The 25474-nt window shown below is 43.2% G+C and overlaps 1 protein-coding gene across 1 annotated transcript in view; it reads right to left on the reverse strand.

Annotated features, from left to right (window-relative positions):
• The window catches only part of BRSK2 (BR serine/threonine kinase 2), a 317924-nt gene that overhangs the window by 10644 nt on the left and 281806 nt on the right, over positions 1-25474 (reverse strand). The window contains exons 13-18 of the mRNA XM_009637298.2: positions 24096-24156; positions 19533-19740; positions 18342-18390; positions 12389-12512; positions 10257-10437; positions 9468-9557 (exon numbers count right to left, since the gene is read on the reverse strand). Coding sequence (XP_009635593.1) covers positions 9468-9557; positions 10257-10437; positions 12389-12512; positions 18342-18390; positions 19533-19740; positions 24096-24156 — 713 coding nt within the window. The remainder of the gene's footprint in view (positions 1-9467; positions 9558-10256; positions 10438-12388; positions 12513-18341; positions 18391-19532; positions 19741-24095; positions 24157-25474) is intronic.

Genomic DNA, 25474 nt, shown 5'->3' on the forward strand with positions numbered 1-25474 from the left:
TTGCTTCAGTCACACATGCATAAACCTAATATTATCTCCACTATGACAACTTTCCTTTGTTTTTACAGGCTGCACAACAACTCCAGAACAACCTTCCTCAGCGTATGAAGAGATGATGCAGGAGTCACAGGAGAGTGGTACTAGCTCAGTGATCGCTTCCTCAACAGCCTGTGTTCCCTTTCACAGAGATACCTGAATTCAGCCTAGATACCAAAATGGGAATCTAAGGGGAACGGAGTTCTCTTATATAGAACCTTTCTGTACAAGATGTAAGTAATAAGACAAAAACCTCTCATAGCACTATTGTATTTGGAGAAGTCAGTAGGGGCACAGGTAATGAAAGAAAGAATACAGTCCATGTGTGCATAGAGGGGAGAGAAGGTGAGGGACAAGTTAACCAAAATTGATGGAACCCCAAGCAAGCTGAGCTGCAAGTTTTGCAGAAAACTTTTTTTTCTCATTCCTAGCAAAATTCTGAATCTCCAGTAAGTTCATTACTCCTCCAGTTAGAGGCACAACAACCTTCCCCAAGACCAGACTGGAACTATGACAATTTACACTAGCTAAGTGTCTGACAGATAATATGCAGTATGTCTTATTGAAGATTTAAAAGGGTCTTACCACAAGGCTATCTGGGGAAGAAGGGAGTGGATGCAAAGGGGAATTAAATAACATGGCAATCCTGTCTCAATAAATAGCAGGAAACCAAGGGGAACAGCAGCTAGCAGGGCAGCATTCAGCTTCACTGCAGAAAAGGGACTGAAGAATCATGAATCAAAGGCAGCAAGTAAACAAAAGAGGGGGAAAAAAAAACAGGAAAGAAAAAGAAAATCACTGGCCTAGGTTACGGTGAGGGAGGGAATCTCAAGTGCAACACCACACTCTTGTGCTATGAAGGGGAAAGCGTGGTGGAGCCTGTGTATCCGTGCATGGATGGGGAGGAACAGAATAAGGGGTATATGCTTGTGTCCACCAGGTAAGTGAAAGACATAGTGGGCTATTATAGGGTGGGTAGTCTTCAAAAGAGTGTGGGAGAGCAGGGATAGGGAAGGGGAACAGGTGGAAGGGACAGGACGGTGCATTATTATGTTGCTTAGCAGGGGCTGGGGAAGGAGAAAAGGCAGAAGGGAAGGAAGTTCTTACCACATTTGGAAAGTCTGCCAGTCATCAACTCCATACAGTTAGTGGTGTCTGGATCATAGAATGGAAAGAGGAGGGAGGGAGGGAAAAACATAAAAAAAGGTTTCCATACCTCTGTGCATAAAGTAGTAACTTAGCACATTATTACCTGAAGCAGGAAACATATACACATCTTGGTCTTTACACAACCCAGGCCAAATTCTGCCACCCACTGTATGCCAGTGCAAACCTGGCCCTGTGACTGAGAGCGGATGCTGCTTCAGTCCTGCTGCTTCCACTCACCTCTTTATCATAGCTATAGATATTTGTAAGATATGGGAAATATTCTGGCACCACATTAGCAAACTAAAAACCTTGAAAACATTGTTTCACCTGGCCAGCTTTGCAAGTAGCCAGGAAATGCCCAGCCAGCTGACCTATGTACCTCAAAAACCTGGAGAGAGGGAGGAAATGCAGCACTGTGCTATAGGACATGGAATGAGAAGGCTACTGACACAGCTCAAAACCATCTTTTAGACCCCAAAGGATAATGTCCAAGTTCTCAACATAACTCTGCCTCTCTCATTCACCTGTAGTCTCTTACTCCTCTTGCTTTCAGTGTCACTATTTTCAGGCAATAGAATTACTTCTGGAAAGGGTGGCAGAATCTGGCCCTAAGACATTACTGTCCACTTTCTATACAGCTCCCATTGCCACATCCTCTGAGTGCTTCTTACTCAGGTCTGGTAAGCAGAAGGAGCTCTACATGGCAGCTTTAAAGCAGAAAGGACCAGCCCAGCTGGACACTTCCACAGGGAACTGCTGGCAAGCCAGATCTGCTGCTGTCAGCCAGGATTCCCTTGCATTTGGGATCTAAACCATTGCATCCATGAGTGCTGGGCAATGTGGAGCACTTGCTGCTGAGCAAGTGTCTAACAGTTAAAGCACTCAGTTTAGTCTCAGATCTCCTCTTGCCTGGCCTCTCAATGAACACTTGGGTATTCAAGAAATAGGCTTCTTGGAAACATGCACACGTATGCTGAGGAGCCCTAACTGCTAGGAAGCTCTAACTATTCCTTATCTGCTGAAAAGTCTGCAGGAGAGAGGGAAGGATAATTTCTCAGCATTCTTCCCCATAAATACTGAGAAAAGTAATTTCACAAAAGGGGGAAGGGGTGCTGGATATGCTTGGGTAAGCTGAGCCCATGCTAGAAGAGCATGGATATGTATGTTTTCCCATGCAGCCAGGCCTGTGCTGCATAGATCATCTGGGAAAGCATGGAGTAGAGAGGGCAGTTGCTTGGTCCAGTGACACTGGTCAAAGCATCTAAGCAGCAGATATATGCTGTCCATCCCCAAGGTTAAAGGCAGGATGGCAGAGGTCAATGAGAGATGATACCCATGGAAGGTCTCTCAGAAAGGCACAAGATTGAGAGAAAGAGGAAAGAGGAAGAAGGTGAAGGAGAAGAGAGGATTCAAGAACCGGAACAAGGTATCAGAGGTGTCAGAGAGGCCAGGAGTTCACCTGCCTTTGAAATTCTTTGGCTAGTCTAACTGAGTGAAGGCAGCTTAACCTCCCAAAACACATTTCTCCCTGATGATGCCTAGCAGGTTTAAGAAGTACCTACAGCTGCTGACTGAGCCAACGACCAGAAGTCACAGTCAAGAGTTTGTACCATTTTCTTTAATAACTTGGAGAAGCTTGTGGTCTCATGCCTTTCAGTGGTTCCTGTCCAGCCCCCTCTGAGACAACTACACCTTGTGCAATACAGATCTGTAGTGGTAGAGCTCAGAGCATACACCCAATCATTAGCAGAACTTATGCTTTGAAAAAAACCACGTAAGAGTCTCAAAAGTCTCAAATATGACTGAAAGGCTTTCTGACTCCCACCTCCCAACACCTGGAATTTTCCCTTCAAGTGCATCCAGACTGACTGGCCACATAGTAACCAGCAGTCTGGAAACAAAAAAGGCAGCATTTGGATAATGTCAGAGTAGGTAAATATTGTGGCTGGTTTACTAAGATTCTCCTGAAATCGGTATTTCTGTTTCCTTGTTAATTTTAACAAATTTTAAATAATCATGTCTCCTTAGCTTACTACTTCAGAATATTGTCTTTTTTCTAAGTCACTTGCTGTCAGCATAGCTCTTTCTAGTATTTCATTTAAAGCTAATTGTGTAACAGGTCTACGTACATTAATCGTGTGACTAGAATACAAACTGACAGATCTACCACAGGAAAAATGGATTGTAACATAGGCTTTTCAACAGTATAACATCTTGGGCTCTATACCCCATTTTGTTCCTAAAAAAAATTTGCAAGTTATGTAATAGGTTTTTGATGGATAGGGAAAAACACAAACCTTTTTTGAAATAGAAGACCATGAAAACACCAAAGGAACACTAATAAAACCTCTAATTTGTCTGTCTTAAAACTTCTATGCACAACTATAATTTGCATTCTCTGTATTGCCATGGCCAGTCCCAGGGACTGCACAGGAATTCATTTTTATTTTTAATGTCTTTCTGAGACACAATCAGGTTGTTTTTCTCCTATTCCTAAGGCATAGGAAACACGAGCACACCAGAAACAGTAGCTCATATCGCATTGCTTGAAAGACTAACGGAGTTAATATGCCTTTAGCTTCTCTGTTATAATAATTACTTTAATACTTCTTTCATTTCCATCATATTGTAACATCTGCTTTAGTAAATACTCTATGTGATAAAATATTTCATCATTTTAAAGTAGAATTTTCGTTCTAATTAGAAAGCCTTAGATTCTTGGCAGCCAGCTTCTGCTCATAGATAATAATCCACAACCCTGTAACTGTGGGATCCAGGTGTTATGTGAGGTGAATAAAGCCAGGGTCCAAAGGCCTTTAGCTGTCTTGGTCATGTAACTGCATTTTTAATGTGTGCTGTTTAATTTTTTAATTAAAGCATTGTGGCAGTGTCAGATCTCAACCCTTCTGATGATAAGGCAATTCCTTATTTCATAAAGATTGCTGGCAGTCACTCACGCTTTGGATTTGACGAAGACTCTTTCATAAATGACACCCAGTTCAGCTCATTAACAGATGGCAAATGCTTTGGCTACAATAAGACCTTCCTTCAGAAGGCCAGACAAGCTCTGAATCCTGAAGAAATGCTAGTGTTCTGAATCTTCTTTCCTGATTTTTTTCTTTAATTTCTGTGTTTCTGTCCTACATAAATTTCACAATCAAGCTGCTTGGTTTGTGATGCTTCTGGTATCTCTGAGACCGAGACTTGTCCCAGCCCAGGAAATCTCACCCAAACAGCTGGTCCTCTGAGATCTCCAAATCCAGGGCTAGATCCCAGAAAGCACTGAGTGTCTCCTGCCAGATGCTCATAGTCCCCAGTAAACATTTCCATTAAGGGAGATGATGTCAAGGGAGCCACCAGTTTCTCTGGTCCAAGGCAGTTATCATTTAGATTGGAATTCCCCAGTGTCTGGGTGCTTATTTGAAATTCTCTGTTCTCCTATCAAAACTCTGGAGAGCTTGGATGTTTTTCTACATGCTTTATTTCAGGACTACTCAGCTAATTTTAATGAAGTCTGTTCAGTAATAATACTAAAGCTGTTTGGCAAAAAAACAGTGCTCTGCCAATCCGACCAGGTATTACACGGCACCTTCTGTAGGTGGGATCCATCATAGCAGGATGAAGTGATTGCCCCAGACACTACAAGAGCAGTAAGACATTGCACAAGAACGCAGGAAACAAGATAAACCTGGGTGAGCCCCGGGTAAAACTGACTTGCGGTCCAATTCCAAAGTGGCATTTGCATAGCCCCATTTTGAGTCTGCGGCTGTCACATGAACACGTCTTGCTTGGGTGCATACACCGAAGATACACACAACGAACAAGCTTTTGCACTGCCCTATTTCAAAGCTGGTTGTGGTCTCTAAACACTTGTGTATGCTGATGAAAGGCATTTCCAGCAGTAACACTCACATGCTCTGAACTTGGAGATGCCAATGGTTAAAATCTGTCATAAAGCCAATAAATATAATAAAGAAACAGAAAACCTAAACACAGAAGTTGTAAAGGCTATTTCAGTATTGCTGATTACCCAGAACATGGGAAAATGGGAAAAAATAAGAATATGCAGCACCCCACACTTAAAACCAAAGCCCGAAGAGGCAAGGAAATATTAGGAAAATAAAGGTTATATCCTGTGAATGATCACAGATGGCTTTTGCATGTCCCTATTCACCAGCTGTTTCTATTACTCTTTTGTGCAAAGGCACTGGAAGAAAACCGATTATGATTTAATGGAAAGCGTATTGGGCTGAAACAAAGGCACAAATCTGAGATTTTTTTTTCATGGAGAGAGATCTTTTTATCCCACCAAAGGGCAGTCCTGCCCAGGGATTACCTAAGTAGAGATTCTGAGTATAAGGCTCCTGGATGGAACCATGCATGGACAAGAGGCAAGGCCAGCTGCTCTCACAGACAGCGATACTCGCTCTTGATCCAAAAGGGACTGTCCTTTCATGGCCTCACTGGGCTTAATGGATTTTGTGATACCAGTAACAAGAACACATGGACAGCTATTCTGGTTCAGATCAAAGACCAAACCCATGCAGTGCTCTGTCTCCATCAACAGCCACACATAGATATGCAGGAGTGTAACAGCGGGCCAAACATACAGAACACTTCCTCCTAACACTACCTCACTCTCTCACCACTTTCAGGTCAGAGATTTCCTGAGCCTGCTGCAGTTTCTCCATTTAGCCATCCTCATGAAGATTTCTCCTCCAGGGAGTTGTCCAGCCTTCCTGTGAGTAAGGAGTACTCAGGGGAAGATGAGCATCTGCAAGCTCCTCACATTCAGAACCTGCTTCAGTGAGGAGTTCCACATTACATGAAGACACACTTTCCAATATTTTTTTGGTACATGGCTTCCACTAGTTTCATATGACGGCCTCTAGTTCTTGCATTGGGAAGAAAAAATGAACAGTCAATCCCAAGCTACTTGTTCTATGCCAGTCATGAGTCTGTAGACCTGGTATTGTCTCAGCAGTTATACCACAGAGGTATGAAAATGTCCTGAAACATTAAGGTAGAAGGCTGATATGTTGCACTAAATTTGGCCAACTGGACAGTGGATTTTAGAAGTATTACATCAGCTTTTGGGATAGGTTTCATTTATTTACACACTTATTCAGGTAAGGGAGGGAAGTTATTTTCCTGCTTCAGAGTATGTCAGAAGAAATAAGCAAAGCCAGTCTTAGGAAGGAAAAAAGGAAGTGAATGGAGGGATATCCAGGGGGAAGGGAGATTATAAAGTGTTCAAGTGTGATGCAGAAACACATCTGCCTAAATCAGGTACATATCAGGCTCACATACACACACACACACAGATGCATGGGCAACGTGACATCTACAAACACTGTTGTGAACTGGAGGAAATGAGAAAGAGGAAAGTGCGTTCTGAAACCCAGGCAAGCCGGCTTAGTGGGCTGGCATGCTGCATAACAGATCAAAGAGGGGCAGGAGAGAGAATGACTACCAGTGCCATATGCTTAGACCTAATGGTCTTGCTGTTCTGCTTTATACTGTGTTCATTGAATCTTCCCCTTCTGCAGGTCTCACTTTACAGGCATGCACTTTTCACAGATGGTTTTCATCGTCCCATCTAAACTAAAAGGCAGCGGAGACAACCGCACAGAGGATATGTCTGCACACAATGAGCTAGGAGGATCTCCAGTGCTGGGCCAGTATTGCTGGTCAGAGCCAGCAGTACCCTCAGAGCCACGGAGGAGGAGAGTCAAAATGAACTGCGAGCTCGTTCTGTTGCAGCAGTGGACTGCCTACAGAGTGTCCTCAAACCATGAACCTGAATAGGAGTCCGACAACTACAATTCCCGTGAGATGTCAGGGCTGAGAATATGGGAGAAGAAGAGAAACAGTGAAGAATTTGCCTTGCTTCTAGTAAGAAATGCTGGGTAATTCCAAGGCAATTTCTAGGAAGCTCTTGCACACATCTTCCCAACCACAGCCACCCAGCTAAGCAAGGTGCTGAATGTGAACTCTTCTGTCCCTTCATCCCTTTATTTCCCCTTACTGTCTCACTGGCTGGGGATGTGAACCACGGGGCCTCTCTACTTTGATGCACAGGTTGTCTCTTCTTGGTAACAATCTTTTTTCCCCCCCTTCCTTTTCTCTTTGCCTTTTATTCTGCTCCAACCTAATTTTTTTCAGGTTAAATTACTTGTCTCTTTTTCAAGAGACTTGCATATTCCTGATCAGGCCAGGTGACATGATACAGGATAGTTTGGCACCCTGTCTCTCGTGAGCTGTCTTCCCTGGCTGAGGGAATTCTCATTTTTAAGTTTCAAGAGACCATTCATTTTGGTTTTGCTCCATGTGGGGTTATCCATTCCATTCTGGCATTAAAGATCAGGCTGGGTTTTCCCTGCTAGAACAACATGCTCTCATGTAGCTTTAGGCAGTAGAAAGAGATTCTATGTCTATAATACGATTTCTCCATTCCAGAACCAGAGCAAAACGCTAAGTCAGATACACTTCTCACAGCACAGTTTGCCCTAAGTATCTCCCTGATGAATGTTTTTTATACCTGCTATAATATGACTTTCTAAGGGAGATATCCTGCTTCACATGCAAGTGTGCAACAGGGTCCAAGTCTTTCTTGGATCCCTTTCTAGGGAGCCTCAGTAGCTAGCACATATTAGGGTGAAGAAGTTAAGAGAGATCACCATGTTATTTACTATTTTAACAGTTTTTTCCTCACCAGAAAGCAAGGGTGCACTTCTTTCCTTAAGAAACAAGGAATGCTTGAACATTGTTCATGCAACACGGGTAATATGAACTAGACTCAAAGGATGCTTTTCTATCTAATTCCCCTCACTTCCACTTGGCCCCAGCATCTTCCCAAGAGGAAGGGTTAGCAGAAAATTCTGGCTGCTTCCTTGACTCTGATTTAATTTCCAAGGTCCAGACAGCAAAAAACCTGAATCAACCCGTTCTAGTATCCTCACCTTTCCTGTTTCCTAACAGAATAACCCATGTGCTGGGTACCCTTGCAGTCCAGCATGCAGAAGGTCAAGCAGTGCTGGAGGGCAAAAGCAAAGTGGAAAATAGTATTTCCTGAACTGAGCATACTTCTCTGTCATGTAGTGAGCATACACCCTTCTAGATGGAGTTATTTTATCTTCAGCTGTTAAAGCCACACTGTTAGACCAGAAGGATGTAACCCATATGTGCAATGAGCCAAGGACATCTGGGGTTTAACTGCAGGATGCGATGCTGACTTCATTCCTCCAATTTTGTCTTGGCTGGTTCACACAAAGGTCAAGCACAGAATTCAACTCTTATATATAATATTTAGTTACTACCTTTTCATCATCATACGATGGGAAAATTCTTCCCACTCCTTCTGCCTCTTTGCCTTCTTCCTGCAGCCTCTGCTCTCTGCCTTGCTCCTATTTCTTTCCCCTGTACCTGTACGTTCTTTCTGCTTCTCCCCATTTTTCCTTCCTTGAAGCACTCCCAATAGCTAAGCTTCCTTAAGTTTTCAGTTTTCACCTTCTTCCTTTGTTCTGTCCTTTTAAAGGATAGAAGAGTTAAGACTGATACGTTTTTTTTGTGTGTGTCACCGCTAGTATTCAGAGTAAACATTTCTACATAATGGTGGGATGAGGCCAGTTTCTGTATTATCAATTCAGGCTGCCAGCAGATTCAGATTGATGTCATTGGACAGGGTCACACATGTAAGGCTTTCTTTACCACCATGAGGAACTGAAATTTACTTTACAAATACATAAAATATAGCTTCTGCAGAACCTTAGTATTTGATTTGTGCTACCAGAGTATTGGGCCAAGAATCTGACCACACTACTGGAAACTATTAGCTACTTTCTGACCATCTGAAAATGCTGTTGTTAATGGCTAAGTTAAAAGTAGCTCTCAGCCTTGTTCTGGGCCCCTCTGAAGTTGCATGTTTCTAAAGCATCTTCTAGATGTATCTTCTAGAGCATGTCCCTATTCTGGGAGATTTTGGAGCTGGACAAAATCTGGAAGATCTACTGATCATGCAGCTTTTGATGGAGAAGTGGGCAAATGGCTCTTTAGGCGGGAGAAGGGCAGAAGCTGTTCAACTGGGGAATGCGCCGGGAGCACTGGAGTGGGAATGAGAGAGGGAGGAGTAGGGTGGGTGTGGGGAGTTACTGCTCTGTCTGAATGGAGCTCATTTCTTGTTGTAATCAGAGGGATGGCCTCCCTCAGCCTCTTGGTACTGAGAGGCACTTCACCTTCCTGTCCCTGCTGAAGCAAGGTGCTCAACAGTAGAAACTACTTACCTGATAACTGCTGCACTGAAGGCTGGTCATGTGTGCTTAACAACTGTGCCTGAATGGTTTCTACTACCCTCTTAAAACGACGGCTTGGACCTGTGAGGAGAGAAGAGGCACAAATGGCTGTGAGAGGAGCAGGAGCCAAATCCTCATACAACCCAGGCTGGAGGGGAAGGATCACAAACATCTTCCCTTCAGTCTTGTCCCTAAGAGTGTACTGACAGTGTATCTGTCCTTCAGCTGACGACATGGCTTTGAGGAACTATTAGGTAGTTCCCATGTTAATAGGGACCATGGTGTGCTGGCCTTAACAGGGGGAAGGATGGCTTCTGGGCTCCTTTTGTAAAGACAGAAAAGGTGAGGGCTTTCTTTTTGTTTGTTTTAACCCCTGTGGGAGGCATGTGGCCACCCAGAAGAAAAGGGTGATTGCATGTTTCTGTCAGGAACAAGAAAACAGTGGCCTCACAGTGCCCAGCTGAGTCACTGAGACCTTTGAGTGAAACAAGGAGACAGTACAGGGAAATACTTCAAATCTGATGCACAGAGCAGCCATTTTAGCACTCATCATGGTGACGGCAACTTCACTTCTTTGGGAATCTCTTTCTCTCCCAGAATTTCCATCACTACCAACACCATTTTTGTTCCCGATATCCTCCTTGCCCCCATCTGAATTTTCCCCTGAGGTCAAGATAGTTATATTCTTTCCCCTGGCAGAGCTCTCTTTGCCTCTCTAGGCCTCTATATCAGCAAGAACAAAGCCAGCTTGCACCCATTTTACAGCTTTGCCGTGGTTACCTGATAAGAGTGTGAAAGTGACAGAATAGATCCCGTTCTCCTTCTGTGCCTCTCCCCCTTCTGTGTATGTTATGTCCACCTGGAACTTCACTGGCTTCTGGAAGACAGCAGGACCTCCTGTGGACTTATATTCTGCACGGAAACTTGTCTGTGAGATGACACTGTGACTGAGGCTTGGAATCTGAAACAGGTTGGTAGAAGGAGATAGTAGAACCAGAGCACAAAGGGAACAAAATTGCATAATTTGATTCAGAAAAATATACATTTCCAGAGTGGATAAGACTTGCTGGATTCGCTTCTGAACTTGAATTTGTAATGTACGGAGTCTTCTTGTGAACTCAGTAAGAATGTAGGTTGGTTGGCACCACAGAAGAATGCGCTGCTCCTTACAGGACTGACCTAAGCTGAAAGGTTGAATATTGCTGGAATACCCAGCATGCTTATAAATTTACACATTTAGCACAACTTCATACACTCAGTCTTTCTTCTCCTACTCAGCTACCAGTTTTGAGAAATGCCTTTTGCTGACTGAAAACTGCTATTAAGGAAAGGGGCAGAGAAGTCCGTGGGATGTATGACTGGATATAAAAAACCACCTGAGTAGCCTCATCTGATCTCATAGCTGATCCTGGTTTGAGCAGGAGAACTCCTGAAGTCCTTTCCAACCTCAGTTGTTTGGTGATTCTACGATATCAAATAGACACCAGGACACAGAGACACTTAGACAAGTGTCTGAGATATCCACAGGGAAAGCATGCCTGCAAATAACTTACCCAAACCACAACTCCTATCAATATGTAAAAGAACTTTGAGAAGCTTTCTGGTATCATCCAATACCTGTACCTTCAGACCCATGGTAGAATTTCATAACTGACTGATTTTCAAGCAGTTACCATTCACAATCCCTGTCAAAATTTAACATACTCACATTCTACTTATTGCTTCATAAAGGACCAAATTTAAAAAAACAACAAAACCAAATCACTTAGAAATCTGGCCTCTGATTTAGGAGGAAAAATGAAGATAAATTCTTTGAGAAGCTGACCTTAAGGACTTACTTAGCAGGCTGTGACGATGCATTTAAGTTTGAAGTTGGCTGTAAGAGATGATTCATAGGGCTTGCACACAAATCACTACATCACACCTCAACCCACACATGTGGGGTATGCACAGGATCAGCAATAGAGACAGTAGTGCACACTACACAATATAAACCCACAAGCACAGCTAAATGCATGACACCGATATAGTAACATGGCTGCTTCAAACCAATCTGAGATGGATACCAGTGTCTGGTGCATGCTACTATACTGCACTTGCTCCTTGTATGCCTGTACAGTTAACAGGATTATGACTGGTTTTTTGGAAGAAATTCATTGCAGCATCATAGACACTAAAAAGAAGTGCAGTATTTTGTGGAAAACAATGTCAATTCAACAAACGAGAAAAGAAATTAAGTCTCCTTCTCTTAATTCCAATTGAAAAAAGTCTAATTAAATTGTCAACTACCTTGAATTAAAAAATCTGTCAAATTAACTTTACTGTGCTGACTTTTTCTTCATTGATACTTCTAGATAGCGAGAATAAGGACTTTCTATAGGAAAAAAATGACAATTTCCCTCTGCATTCCTAGACTGCAAATCAGCTGCGTCTGCAACAACTGATACTCTGGCCACCAGAGGGAATTACCCTTCTTTCTGCCATACAGCATTGAAGAGGAGATTTAAAGTAACAAATGGAGATGTAAGACACGATTTTTGTCTGACTGAAGTGGTGGGGGGCATACGCAGCAGAGGGAGAGCCAATCTGATGCCTAGACGGTGACCGTAAGGTTAGTTTGACAAAGCAGCAGATCACTGTCTTGATATTGCACCAGCAGCGTGCTCTAACGGCAGTGATATTCCAAGCGTTGGCAACCTGGAGACCCTGCCAAGAAGGCTGAAATCTTTTCTCACCTTACTGTTAGAAATTCAGACAGAGTCTAGTGGAGGCCTGAATCAACAGACCACGTAAATTAAATCCACAGAGGATGCATTTGAAGAAGCGGAGACCCTGCCCAGTAACATATGGCACAAGGAGTCCTGGAACTGACCAGTGAGCAATGCCTCCAAGAGGCAGCTGGGGTGACTTACCGAGAGGAAAGCGTGGACAATATCAGCCTTAATGGAGCTTAGTGGCTTGTCCTTAATGACCACAAAAATCTGTTCTTCTTTCTCCAGGTTGATGAAGTTACCGAACCAGGATTTTTTGGCAAGCCTGACGTGATGAAAAGAGAGAGATGGTTTAGAATGTTCATCACCGTTTCTTACATATCCTCAGATAGAAACAATATTAAAAAACACAGAAGGAAGTTTTCATAACACTCCAGATGTGATAGTATTACTAACAGTAAGTAGAAAACAGTGTCAGAGAACATCCAGAACAACGTTTCACTGGTATTTCACATTTAACAGTGAAAACTGTTAAAATGACAGAATACACAGTATTAGTCTGGCAGCACATGTGACCAACAATGAAAAATCAGGAGCAATGGTAATTCTTTTGCCTGAGCCAATATACCAATTAATACTGCATATAGAAAGTGCATATAAGCCAGGGGACACATTTGTGGTTTCTTGTCTCCAGGAAACTCTCAATTTCTTGTGTCAATATGCAGATGCTGGTAACACAGGTATCTAAGTTCCTTCCCACCCAATTTCAACCCCTTTTGGTGTTCTAGGACTTTGAAAGTTCATTTTCTGAAGGTGCCCTGCTGGGTTGACATTACAATCACAGGATCTTGCTTTTTGAAGCGAGCTGTAGGTTTCACTGGACCTCCAATCTGGCAGTGAGTGAAATCCACTCCTACATAGAGGGCCAGGACAAAGGCTGTTCCATTCATTAGTCCTATTCAGGGTGTCTACATGAGTGAACTCTGGCCATCCTACAAAGGAAGGAATTTTCAAGTACTAAGGAAGAAGATATCGACACCATGCAAAAACACAGTTCAGGCTTTCTACCGACAGTAGTCCAACTTTGCAGTTACTTTCTGCATCAGATGGTGGTTTCATCATAAAATTAAATTGCTCTGTTTTTTCCCACTGATTGTATCAGCCAATGTTTGATTTTGCTTATTGTTTCAGCATCTCAATGCACTTTGTTGACATTCCCTTTTAAGTTAACAGGCTAAAGGAAAAATGCAGTGACATGAATGCTGTTGGGGGACACTACCCAGAATTTGAAGGTAGCACTCGGATAGGTGTGGTTTCGAGGGGAAAGAAGATGCTGTCAGCTATGAGATACAGCCAAAGAATTGCTGGACCAACCTAAACCCAGGGAAAATTCCACTGAAATAAGCCATATTCTAGTAGGGAAGAATTTAGCATGAAAATGTCAGAAATGAAAAGCCCTGCCACCAAGAGACTGAAGTTTTTTCCGTCCACAGGATACTTTATAATGCCATGACAAGTCTAGTTTGCAGTATGGCAAGCAATAGGCTTTCTCTTGTTTTGGCAAACATTCACCACTTAATGGAAGAAGACAACCTCTCCAGACAAGGAGAGCCATCTGCAAAAAGGATTACTATACGTCAGTTTTCCAGCAAAGCAATAAACAGCTGGAGAGAATTATTAGTAGATTCACTTTCTGCGGCAAAGACTCAGAGTGAAGCAGAATGAGGAAGGGCAGAGACTAGGAGAGCGAGGAGCAAACTAGGAAACTAATTTGAAGTCTAGACCTTCAGGATGAAGAACAAAGCTTGACCTCAGCAGTGTCCAGCAATTTGCACTCATTCCCCATTCCAGAGTGCTCCATGAATCGCACAACTGTCATCTCACTGCCCATTTAATGCACGCAGTAGGAAGACCACAACTGGAAGACAGCTCAGCTGTGCAAATAATCATTTGCTTCTACTTTCTGCAGGCAACCAAAAATAAGGGTACAGAAAGATTCACTTGCAATTTGGTAAACCAGTGCCCCCCACTCAATTAAAGTGGGCTGGGAAACTGTCACTCCCTAAAATATTCAGAGGCAGCTGTAACTAAGCCAGTGAGCCAGAGATTAGCATAGGGAGCAGTAAAGAGAAAGGGCCTCTCATTTAAATGGGTCGTTAAGGAGCCAGGGTTAGAATGTGAAAGGAAATTACATACTAATTAGCTCATGTGTCTCGCACACACCATAACAACTCCGCAAGCCCCTGGAGAGCTGGGGCAATAGCTCCCTGCATGTAAAGGGTCTATGCTCATTAGTAAATTAGCACCTGGTTATCCATCTAAAACGGCTGGTTGTCTTAGGCTTGTATGTATCATAGTCTATACTGGCGTTGGCTATATGGACTCCAGGGGCCCAGTGTATGTCACACATGGAAGCTGGGCCTGGAAAAAGTGTGCATATTTAATTGCATGTCTGCCATGTTAAAATATGGCTTTTCATTTTTGTGTTTTCACTAATGATTTTGTTGGCCCTTCATTTATAGGTCTCTTAACAAGCACAGGTTAAAAGGGCCCCAAAAGATAGGGAGGTTTTCTCCTGTTCAGCTTGGAAACTTGGTCTGGAGTTTCCAGAGTCCCAGCTGGGCTATTTTCTTCAGCAAGGTTATCACCAGTAACACTGACTCTGGAAGATTCACTGATATCCTGGGCTACGCTCCAGCTTGTAAATCACTGGAATTCACTAAATAATTTTGCTGGTGTCGCATAAGATGGAATAGATGCCAGTGGCCTCTCCTGTTTCTGGAATGAACAGAATTGAGACATAGCTCACATGCATCGCCTTTTCTCCCTGAAACTGGCAGGACTAGCTGCACTCATAGACCGGGGGAACAAGCCCGCTGAAGAAGAGGGGGCAGCCTCGGAGTAAAACAACACAATAGAAGTTTCTCTTCTCTTAGAGGGAACTAAGTGCAACTAACTTGGGTTAAAATGGGTGTGAATCAAGGATAAGCAGGGTAGGTTTAGACTGGATAGAAGGAAGAAATTCTTTACAATGAGGGTGGTGAAACACTGGAATGGGTCGCCCAGAGAGGTGGTGGAGGCCCCATCCCTGGGAACATTCAAGACCAGGTTGGACGGGGCTGTGAGCAACCTGATCTGGTTAGCGGTGTCCCTGCTCCCTGCAGGTGTTTGGACTGGATGACCTCTAGGGGTGCCTTCCAACCCAAAACTTTCTATGATTCTATGATCCTCAGAACCCTGAGTGAGATGGTCTAGCATATCACAGGATCAGGCTGTAAGCAGTAAAAAACATACTTAAAATTAACAATCTTCTCTTGTCATGGCAAACCTCCTAAGGGGGAGGGAGATAGGAGATATGTGTGGGAGGCTGGGTATTTAGATTACTCCAGGGAAACTAATCAAGTGTCCAGTTGATGAAAAAGCAAATAGATTAGCATGAAAATGGAGGCTGGTGCTTTATTACTTCACACTGAATTTCTCACTGCTATAATGTTGTTCCTTTTCCTGCTTTTGGAGTGTATGACTGCATCGCCTTCTGGAGAGTCTCACTGCCTTCCCTATCCGTCCCTGAGTGCATGATCTGCAACCTCCAGAGGCTTACCTGCTTGGCATAAATAACAGCATTTCTACTCAAGCAAATGGAGCTTTGCAGGTTTAAAGCAGCTGGAGCTATGCCTCTTTAAATGTCATCCCCAACACATTTTCTAGGACTTTTTCATATGAGAAAGAAAAGCATTACCCAGACATGTCAAAGTCTATTACCTAATCATCAAGTTTGTTAAATGAATGGCAGTCATTAAAGAATGCTGTTCCAGAGCAAGGACATGTATTTTTATCGCTCAACCCATGAGGTCAATACAGCTCTTGATAAGGGCACCTTATTTCTTACAGAAAGGAAGAAAATACCAGAAAAAATAAGACATGTGGAAGTGGGCACTGAGCAACAAGACATCTATCGTTAAAATATAATTCAGTTCATTATTTTTTATTACTTTTATTATGTTTACTGCAGGGTGCAGCCCAATTGAACTCATTAATTTGGCAATTATACAGAAAAAGAAAAAAGGGCCTTAGGCTTTGACTTGCATCCAAACTGCCTCAAATGACAGGCACTACTTCTCTATACCAGCTTTTAAAGAGTGAGTGGGAAGCAGAGAAGGCAATAAATTAACAGAAAAACTCCAACCAATATACATGCATGAGGAGAAGAGGAGAAATTGAATTCTGAAGGTTTTCTGCTTTAACAGCCTTAAAAACATTTGAGATGAGAGTATAATATATTTCTTTGATAAGGATGTGTTCATTTTATGAAGTTCTCTCATGCCACTCTATTAGTAAATGCTCCAAAGTGTTGAAAACACAATTTATTCCATTTTTCTTCCTGGATTTCTTTTACTAACCTTTACCATTCCCTACTTCTCCCTCTCCTGAAGTCTTCATCCCTCTCCATTCTGCAGCATTAGTTATAGAGTGCTCATCTTACACCAGATAAATGCCAGGTCTGGGGAAAGTTGTTAAGGCAATACCATTGTCACCAATTAACAAAACTTTGGGCTCAAAATTTCCATCTACAACTCATGAATATTTCACACAAGTGTCTTGACAAAAGACCAAATTGCCTTGGTTGGCAGGGTAAGTCTATGGGCATAGGGTGCACAAACACAAGCTGTGAAAATAAAAAGGAATAATTTGGCATCTGTTGCATATATTAGGAAGTATTTGGAGCAGCACTCTCTGGCAGAGACTTCCAAACCTGCCATGCAGTGACGCACATTTGTGCAGTGAAATGGTTGAAATGTACACTGACTTTTAGGAATGAGTCTGGTGAATATGAAACAGCTTCTGCATGTCCCAGTGCTGCTTCCCAGAATTAACACTGCGTTTACTGTCGCAGCCAAAGATTCCTCTGAATTATCTTAGCAGAGGCTTCTGCATGTTATCCTGAGGATGCGCACCCTCCTGTACTAAGAGGAAGACTTTTTAGTGCATAGCTAGTGCCAGTATAAACCATTGATTAACCTCTCCACTCCCCAAGAGTGATTTGCTTGACAACCAAATGAAAGAAGAGAGAAGGAACATTTACAAACCTAGTAAACCCAGCAAGCCATGAGAAAACCAAGAACTGGGCCCATGTGAACCTCATGAAGTTCAACAAGGCCAAGTGCAAGGTCTTGCACCTGGGTCGGGGCAACCCCTGGTACCAATACAGGCTGGGGGACAAAGGGAGGAGGAGAGAAGGAGTTGGGGGTACAGGTGGATGAAAAGCTGGACATGAGCCACCAATGTGCACTCGCAGCCCAGAACATCCTGGGCTGCATCAAAAGCAGTGTGGCCAGGAAACCAAGTGAGGTGATTCTGCCCCTCTACTCTGCTCTGGTAAGACCTCACCTGGAGTACTGCATCGAGCTCCGGAGCCCTCAGCACAAGAAAGACATGGACCTGTTGCAGTGGGTCCAGAGGAGGCCACAAAAATGATCAGAGGGCTGGAGCACCTCTCCTATCAAGAAAGGCTGAGAGAGTTGGGGTTGTTCAGCCTGAAGAAGAGAAGGCTCCTCGGAAACCTTATTGCGGCTTTTCAGAACTTAAAGGGGGCTTATAAGAAAGACAAGGACAAACTTTTTAGCAGGGCCTTTTGCGATAGGACAAGGGGTAATGCTTTTAAACTAAAGAAGGGTAGATTTAGACTAGATATAACGAAGAAATTTTTTACAATGAAGGTGGTGAAACACTGGAAGAGGTTGCCCAGAGAGGTGGTAGATGCTCCACCCCTGGAAACATTCTAGGTCAGGTTGGTCGGGGCTCTGAGCAACCTGATCTAGTTGAAGATGTCCCTGCTCATTACAGGGGGGTTGGACTAGATGACCTTTAAAGGTCCCTTCCAACCCAAACTGTTCTATGATCCTATGATTCTAAAATGAGGCGGTTACTGGGAGACTGTTTCATCACCTGCTGACCCCACTGCCATTACTGAGGTATAGATTTTATCCAGGGTCCTTAGCAGAAGAACCATTTCACATCTCTATCCCACTCACCAGATAACAGGTTACAGTCAGATACTAATCCAGAACAGGAATACATCACCCTGTGACATTCAGGCAAAGAAATGACATTGGTATGTGGTGGAAAAAAAGTAGTGTACTGGTAAATTACTTACTCTGGGGATGATTCTGGGGTTAAATTAGACATCTCCTCAGGTGTAGGTACTGCCCATGCACGCACAGCCAAAGAGAGAGAGGGAGAAAAGAAATGGATGATTCAATATACCTTCCATTTTCTGCTTGTATGCCAATGTAACAATTCTGGTATTACACTCTCTTGCCTTTGCCCACTGCCTCTGCAGACTAGTACTGACATTTGAACACTGGTCATACGTCTCTAGATCACTGTATCTAATCAAGTGCTGACTTTCAAGGCTCACCCTACCCTTCCTTAAATCATTATGTAATCTTGCACCAGCTTCAATGGTTTCTGGTTCGGACCCAAACACTGTGCCAATTTGATTGCTTTACAATTGCTTCAAAGCCCAGTTGGATGCAGCTCAGTCACTGCTGCAATTCTCCATAGTTCGCTGACCATCTCAGAGACAACGTCCCTGACCATCACAGTTCAAAATCTACCTCTTCCATGGCTGTAATCCTCATTTCCCATGGGATCATGTCCCAGTACCCTGTAAAACCATAGCGTGTTGGGATAGCGGCTGATGACATCTGAGGATAATGCATATGACTTTGAGTACCCTTTGCCTGAATGCAAAAAGTCACCTGGAGCTTGAAGAAGAAAATTTTGCACATCTCAACACTCTAGAGACTCTGAAAACTGAAATAGGCCAGCAGATACGATACCACTGATTGTATTAAGGAGATTTTTACACCAATTAGCAAAGGAGGTAAAAAAAGCATTAGCCAAGATCAAACAAGCTGTGCTTCAGGACAATTTCAGCCTATTGCCACTGGCTATCTTTTTTCAGCAGAAGGCTCAGCCTGTGGCTACAGAGAGGCAGTGGAGTAGAGCCATAGGGAAAACGTCAGAGTCAGGTTTGCTGACAAGTGCAGAAGCTGGAGATAAAATTTTCCTGTGTTCTAAGAGGGACAACAGGGATAGTAAAGAGCTGTATGGCTGGAGTGTGAAGAGGGCTCAGGAGATGCTGTTGGAGCAGGTGCAGTGGCACGACAGAGCCTGCTCACACATGCCTCGGGTTAGGGCTGGCTGACGCTATCACTCTCATTTTCAGTACTAATATTTAGTCCTCAGTACATGAAATTTGCAGAGCCACAGAGAGGTATCAACTTGCTGCTGAATGTCTGCCCAAACCAGAACCAACCTGGATGCCTGGGTGAGTACTCACCTTGCAATTTCCGGCGATGGAAGCGAGGAGACCCCAGGAAACTATTCTTGATTGAGTTGAGCCGTGTCCTCCATGGCATTCCTCCAATGCTGGGGCTGGATGGTGGTGTTGGGTTGGGTGTGCCTGCTGGGCTCTCCTTTGGCGTATGGACAGGTGTCCCCTTGGGGGTAGGGAGGGGACTTCCCCTTGGAGAGGGGTGAGGGGTAACCTGTATGATGGGGATAGATTTGGTGCTTGGGTCAGTACTAGAAGGGAGCAATCTAACAGGAGACATAGGGTTGGTCTGCACTTTAGGAACAGCCAGCTGTGGGTTAAAGCCGGCAGCAGGCGAGCGGCCCTGAGCATTCTGCACAGGGGTGTTCTGGGAAGAGGGGGCGCTGGTATTGCTGGTGGGGAGTGGGTTGGATTTAGTAGACTGGAGTGGTTTTTCGGCCAATTTGCTCTTGGATGGCAAAGTCTGCGTCTTTGGGTTGGGCTGAAGTGCTGGCTTTGGTTGGAGTACATGTCCAGGCCTGGAGGCGTTCCTACAAGCATCAGGGTCCAAGGAGACTTGGGGTCGGGGAGAGAAAGGGAGGTCGGAGGTCTGAGGGGGGATGAAGAACTTTCTGATAGGCTACAAGACAGACACAGAGTGTCCATGCACATCAAAAACAGTGAAATACGCATAGAGCGGGCGAGCAGAGAAAGGAAAGTCAGAATAAAATCCATCCGAGTCACAAAGATGCACCATGTCACGAGGAGACACAAGAGATGGAGGTGAAGGGGTAGTGGGGGGGGAGGGATTTTGCAAAGAAACAAAAACGAACAAACAAACAAAAAACAAAAAAAAGACATGCAGTTAGCTGGGAACACGGCATAATCAACAACAGCAGCAGCGGCAGCAGCAAGAACAACAGTGTCATAACAGGCTTCATCATATTAACCAACCACGTGTCAGCAAAGGAAAACAACAGAAAGAAAAGTAAAACAAAGGAAAAGTAAAAAAAACCAAAAACAAATGAAAGAAAGTAACTAAGAAAAAAGAAGAGAGAAATGCCATCTCTCTGGGATTGTTCTGATTGCCCTGCAGTGAGAGAAGCACGATGCTGGAGGGAGGTGAGGAAGGGGAAGAAGAACCACTCAAGCCACAGACAAATTGAGATGTGCCAAGAATGGGACCACCTCTGTCCGCTCCAAGTGCCCATATGCAAACCCAGCAGAGAGATGAAACTCAAAACAGGTGTGTGATACATACGAAGTGGTAGGCGATAGACACAGGCTACTGCACACACCAGTCAGAACCTCTTTCCTTCCTCTTTACCCCTGACTCTGGCTTACGCACACCCCAGTTGCAGCCACCCATTGCAGGAAGAGGGGGAAAAGGGAAAGTGATGCCATGTGGGCTTCCACTCTCCTCCCCTGGCCTGGAAGGTTAAACTGCTCAGCATTCACTTGGAGGCTTCAGAGCGCACACCACCACGAGAAAAATATGAACTCAGGTTGGCGTTGGATTTGTAAACAGCTACAGCAAAAACTTCAGAGAGGCCTGGCAAATTTGTTTATCTGGGAAGAGACGATCCTTCCCATCAGACTTTATGCTTCTCCTGCAACATCCCCCGTTGCATCGAAGGACAGCTTGATAATTGGAATTTCTGTCATAAAGTCTCAGCAATATTTGCCATTAAGTCCCAATTCTATGGAGGGGGTGGGGTGAGCCACTGTATTGTAAGACACAGTTTAGAAAGAAAAAGACAACCAAAGTTCATAATCCATCACTGAGTTATCAAAATGGGATTATGAATTTTTTTTCCCAAACAAAAACAGTTACATGTTAGAGGCATTTTGGGAAACCATTCGTATGTCAACGGCAAACAGCAATACACTGACTTGGGAGAATAGAAACCTTTTAAAGGGTTGTCAGCAAGCTAAAAATCACATTTAAAACAAAATGAATGTCCTTACAAAAAATTGCTGTTAACACCTTAGATTACAAGTACTGACAGAGTTGTAAAAATAGAAATCACTACTCAAGAACTTTAGCTTTGGTCTGCACTCAGATTCCGATTTCTATAAATTATTACCTATTATAAACTATTTATCACCGTTATTGTCATTATTATCCATTCTTAACACCTAAAAGCTGTAATCAAGCACTGTCCAGACATACCATGTACACATAACCATGCCTCAAATCTCAGTCCCAGGTAAGCACACTCACTAGTGACTTTACTTTCTGGGTCTGATGGATTAGCACAATGTTGCCATATTTAAATAATGCAGAAATGTATTTAAGACTTAATTCCTAAAATTGTTTGCATCAACGTCACATAATTACTTTAAAGAACTTAGGGTTAGGCCACCTAAATCAAAAGAAAATCAGTACATCAAAACATTTGTATTATTATTAGGATTGTAAAGTTAAAGTCTGCCATGTTGGTAAATTCTGATCACCAATGAGAAAGGAAGGGGAAAAGATGAGGGAAGTGGTTAATTTATGGAAGTCACTGTCAGCATCTGACTATTAACCATTTGCAAATGACACCAAAAGTCAAAGACTGTTGACTGCAAATGTTTCCCTGCAATTTTTGTACCTTACGTTATGACGGTTTGAGAAACAAATTTGAAAGAAATAAAGTCAAATTCAGCTCCCACTTAAGTCATTAAGAATCTGAAGGGGAGAACACCATTAGCAAGATCTTCTGAGATTTAGAACTCTTAGTTGCCGTCAAATTCAATTCCTCATAGAACTGAACTTAAGCAGCACATACAGCGAAATGTATATTTGCTTTTAAAAATATGTTCTCTTTCAGCAATCTAAGGTGCTATTAGAAGCACAAGTAAGGAAGTTTAAAAAAAAAAAAGATTTTTTTTCCAACATTTCCTTTTAAGCCTCAAATTTCACCTGCCTTAATATTATTATGATCTGCTGAAAATGCTATCTGGTTGCTAAATCCCTTTGAAGACTATTTAATCAACTGCCTATTAAGTAATAATGGTAAGATACAGCAACTATGGAGCAGATCTCGTCATCCTTATTCTTTGATGGAGTCCTACTGAGATGTCAGAAATTGATCCCAAGAAATCAATTAATGAGATCAAGATTTAGGTTTGCTGCACTGGACGCTTATTTTGTGCACAAAACTGTTTCCGTGCTCTTTTTCAGTACATTTTGCAGTGGCATGAGAATTCTCAGACCTCTGCTTCATTCCACTGACGTCCAGGAGTCCCGGTGCGGAAACAAGGAAATGGATCTTTACTGGTTCCTGGCACGTTAAAGGCGCAGAAGAGACCACAAAACACACGTTTTGCCAGTTGCAAAACAGGGTAACAATTGATAGGAACCCAGAATGTGTTTCTGAAAATAGTTCAATCAAGCAACGAGTTGGAAGCTTTATGAGCCTATAAACTTATACCCAACAGTGTGTCTTTATGTGTAAGAATTCCACACAGTGTTACTGGGGAATTATAATTTTAAACACTTGGAATACTGGTGTTATCTTCGTATACCTAAGAGTAGATCCATAGGTGTATCCATACCCTAACGCATGGAATATATAAATTTCCAATGGGGGACGGCATCTTCTCATGAAGTCGTGAAAAGTATGCAGAAATCCTTCAAAGACTCTGGGCCAGACAATTAGGTAACATGGATTGCCATAGCCCTACAGACTTCTTGATGTGGTCTAGACTTTTGTAAGGACTGCAGTCTTGAAGTGAGTAAGCTGACCTTGTCAGACACTAGGAATACCTCACTCTTATCCCTCAAGAAGTTACCTAGGAGAGGGAGGCCTCCATCATTGCACTTAGAAACTGTAATAACTTTGCAACAGATGTACTATCAAGCATGCTTCATACTAGCTGAGCATCAGTATTAGTTGAGTATTGGTACTTAGTTGACTGTATATTGAATAAGGGCATGTGGGTTGCCCAGAGAGGTAGTGGAGGCCCCATCCCTGGAAACATTCAAGGCCAGGTTTGGACGGGGCTGTGAGCAACCTGATCTAGTTAGTGGTGTCCCTGCTCCTTGCCCAGGGGGGTTGGGCTGGGTGACCTCTAGGGGTCCCTTCCAACCCAAACCATTCTATGATTCTATGATTCTATGATTCTATGTGAACAAGTCTTATTTTCAGTGTTCTTTTCTCATCTTAATTACTCAGCTTCTTACTTTCCTTTTAAATTTGCTAGCCTTCAAATTGGTATTATTTCTCTGACTTTCTAATACAAGCTATTCTGAGGCAAGCTGTGAAATGGTCCCTGATATTTGGTCCGAAACCATGCCCTGTACAGACCTCAGCTGGATATGGCAGTGTTTAGTCACAGGAACGTTATTCTGTGTGCTTATGAGACTGAAAAAGGGCAGGAGCACAGTGAAATCCCCGCTAACAGTGCAGGGTACACGTATGAGAAATTCCCTGCTTACATTTGTAAATAACAGTTCCCTTACCACCCATGAAAATTTACAAGCTGCCAAGGAAAAACAAAACATCCCAGCTAAGAGCCACAGCTCTGCAGCAACAGATGTCGAAAAGCATCAAGCATGTGTGAGTGAATTGGACCAACAGATCTTGAAGCAGCACCACTTACCCTTGGACTGCTGAGAGGACTGGTGGAGAGCCCAGACGATGCTCCGCTGATTGACCGAGACCTGAATGGACACAATAAGGAAAACAGCCCTCAGAAAACTTGGACAAGTAATAACCCTGAACACCAGCCACCACAGGCACAGGCATGAAGTGAGGAGGAGGAGGGAGGCTGTCACTGGAAAAGCACATGACTCTTTCCTTTCACTACTGTCACATTTTTCATTTGTCCCACCCTCAAAACAAAGAAATGCTGCCGCTCAGGGAGGATACTATAATCCCTTTTCGTTAAGGGAGTTGCTACCTTCTTTTTGGTCATGAAGCACATGGAAGCTACTACGTCTGACCTGTGCAAGCTGAACTTCTGAATTCAAAAAGGACAGTCAAGACATTCACGTTGGTGCTGAGAATTCTCTTCTGCGCAGTGCTGGTGGACACAGAATGAGATATTCTCCGTTGCAAGCAACATGGAAAAGCACCGTGTGTACAAGGCACAAAGGTAGGGGATTCTTCCAGATATTAAGAAAAAAAAAAACAAGTCTCCATGACCCAGGCACACAATCATTTCCTATGTGATGACTTCCCACTGAAATCAAAGCTCACACTGGCTTAACCCATTCCAGCTTCCCACTGATGGATTTCACATCTCTGCTCTCCAGTAAGATTTCCTGGTGTTGCATTAAACAAGCTAGGTCTTCTCTATGGATATCGAGTTCTGCTGTTGTTGATGACCTTACTAATATCAAGGTAACAGCCCAGGTGCCTTCAAAAAGAGGCCAGTCAAGGGAGAATAAACTGTCCTTCTATTTGCTGACAAGGTCACCTAGACTGTAATGCTCTTAGGCTCTCCAGCAAAGGCCACCTATGAAAAATGACAGCTGTAGGCAATAAAACGTACAAATGTGCTATGCTAAATGTGCTGAAAGGGCAGACAGGCCAAATGCACAAACATTTCAGCAGCAGAAGTTTCCAGGAGGAGGGTTGCCCAGCAGGAAAAAAACCCCTCCGTGTGACCGTAAATGAGTAAGCCCCAAAGGCAGCTGCTTTCTAGCCTTTTTAAATAGAAAGTTGTCTTGAAGACTGAAACATCTTATAGGAGAGGACTTCATTAAGAACCTAGTTCAACAGCCACCGTGCAACATGTCAGTACAGCAAACCTAACAGTGTTTCACCTATAGTAAGAGTCAAGAAAGCAATTACTTGCCTTCAGGTAACAAACATGAAAAGGTGAAATCCTGTAGATGCTTGGAAAACAGAGTGCATGTGTATACATACGTGTCTCTGTGTGTATATATATATATATATCTTTAAAATTGATATAGGTCAGATCGTTAATGTCAGCTTATACATAAGAGAATATAAAACAAATCTAGACCATAAACT

Source organism: Egretta garzetta, unplaced genomic scaffold, assembly GCF_000687185.1.
Source record: "Egretta garzetta isolate BGI_Z169 unplaced genomic scaffold, ASM68718v1 scaffold44, whole genome shotgun sequence".
Lineage (NCBI taxonomy): Eukaryota > Metazoa > Chordata > Aves > Pelecaniformes > Ardeidae > Egretta > Egretta garzetta.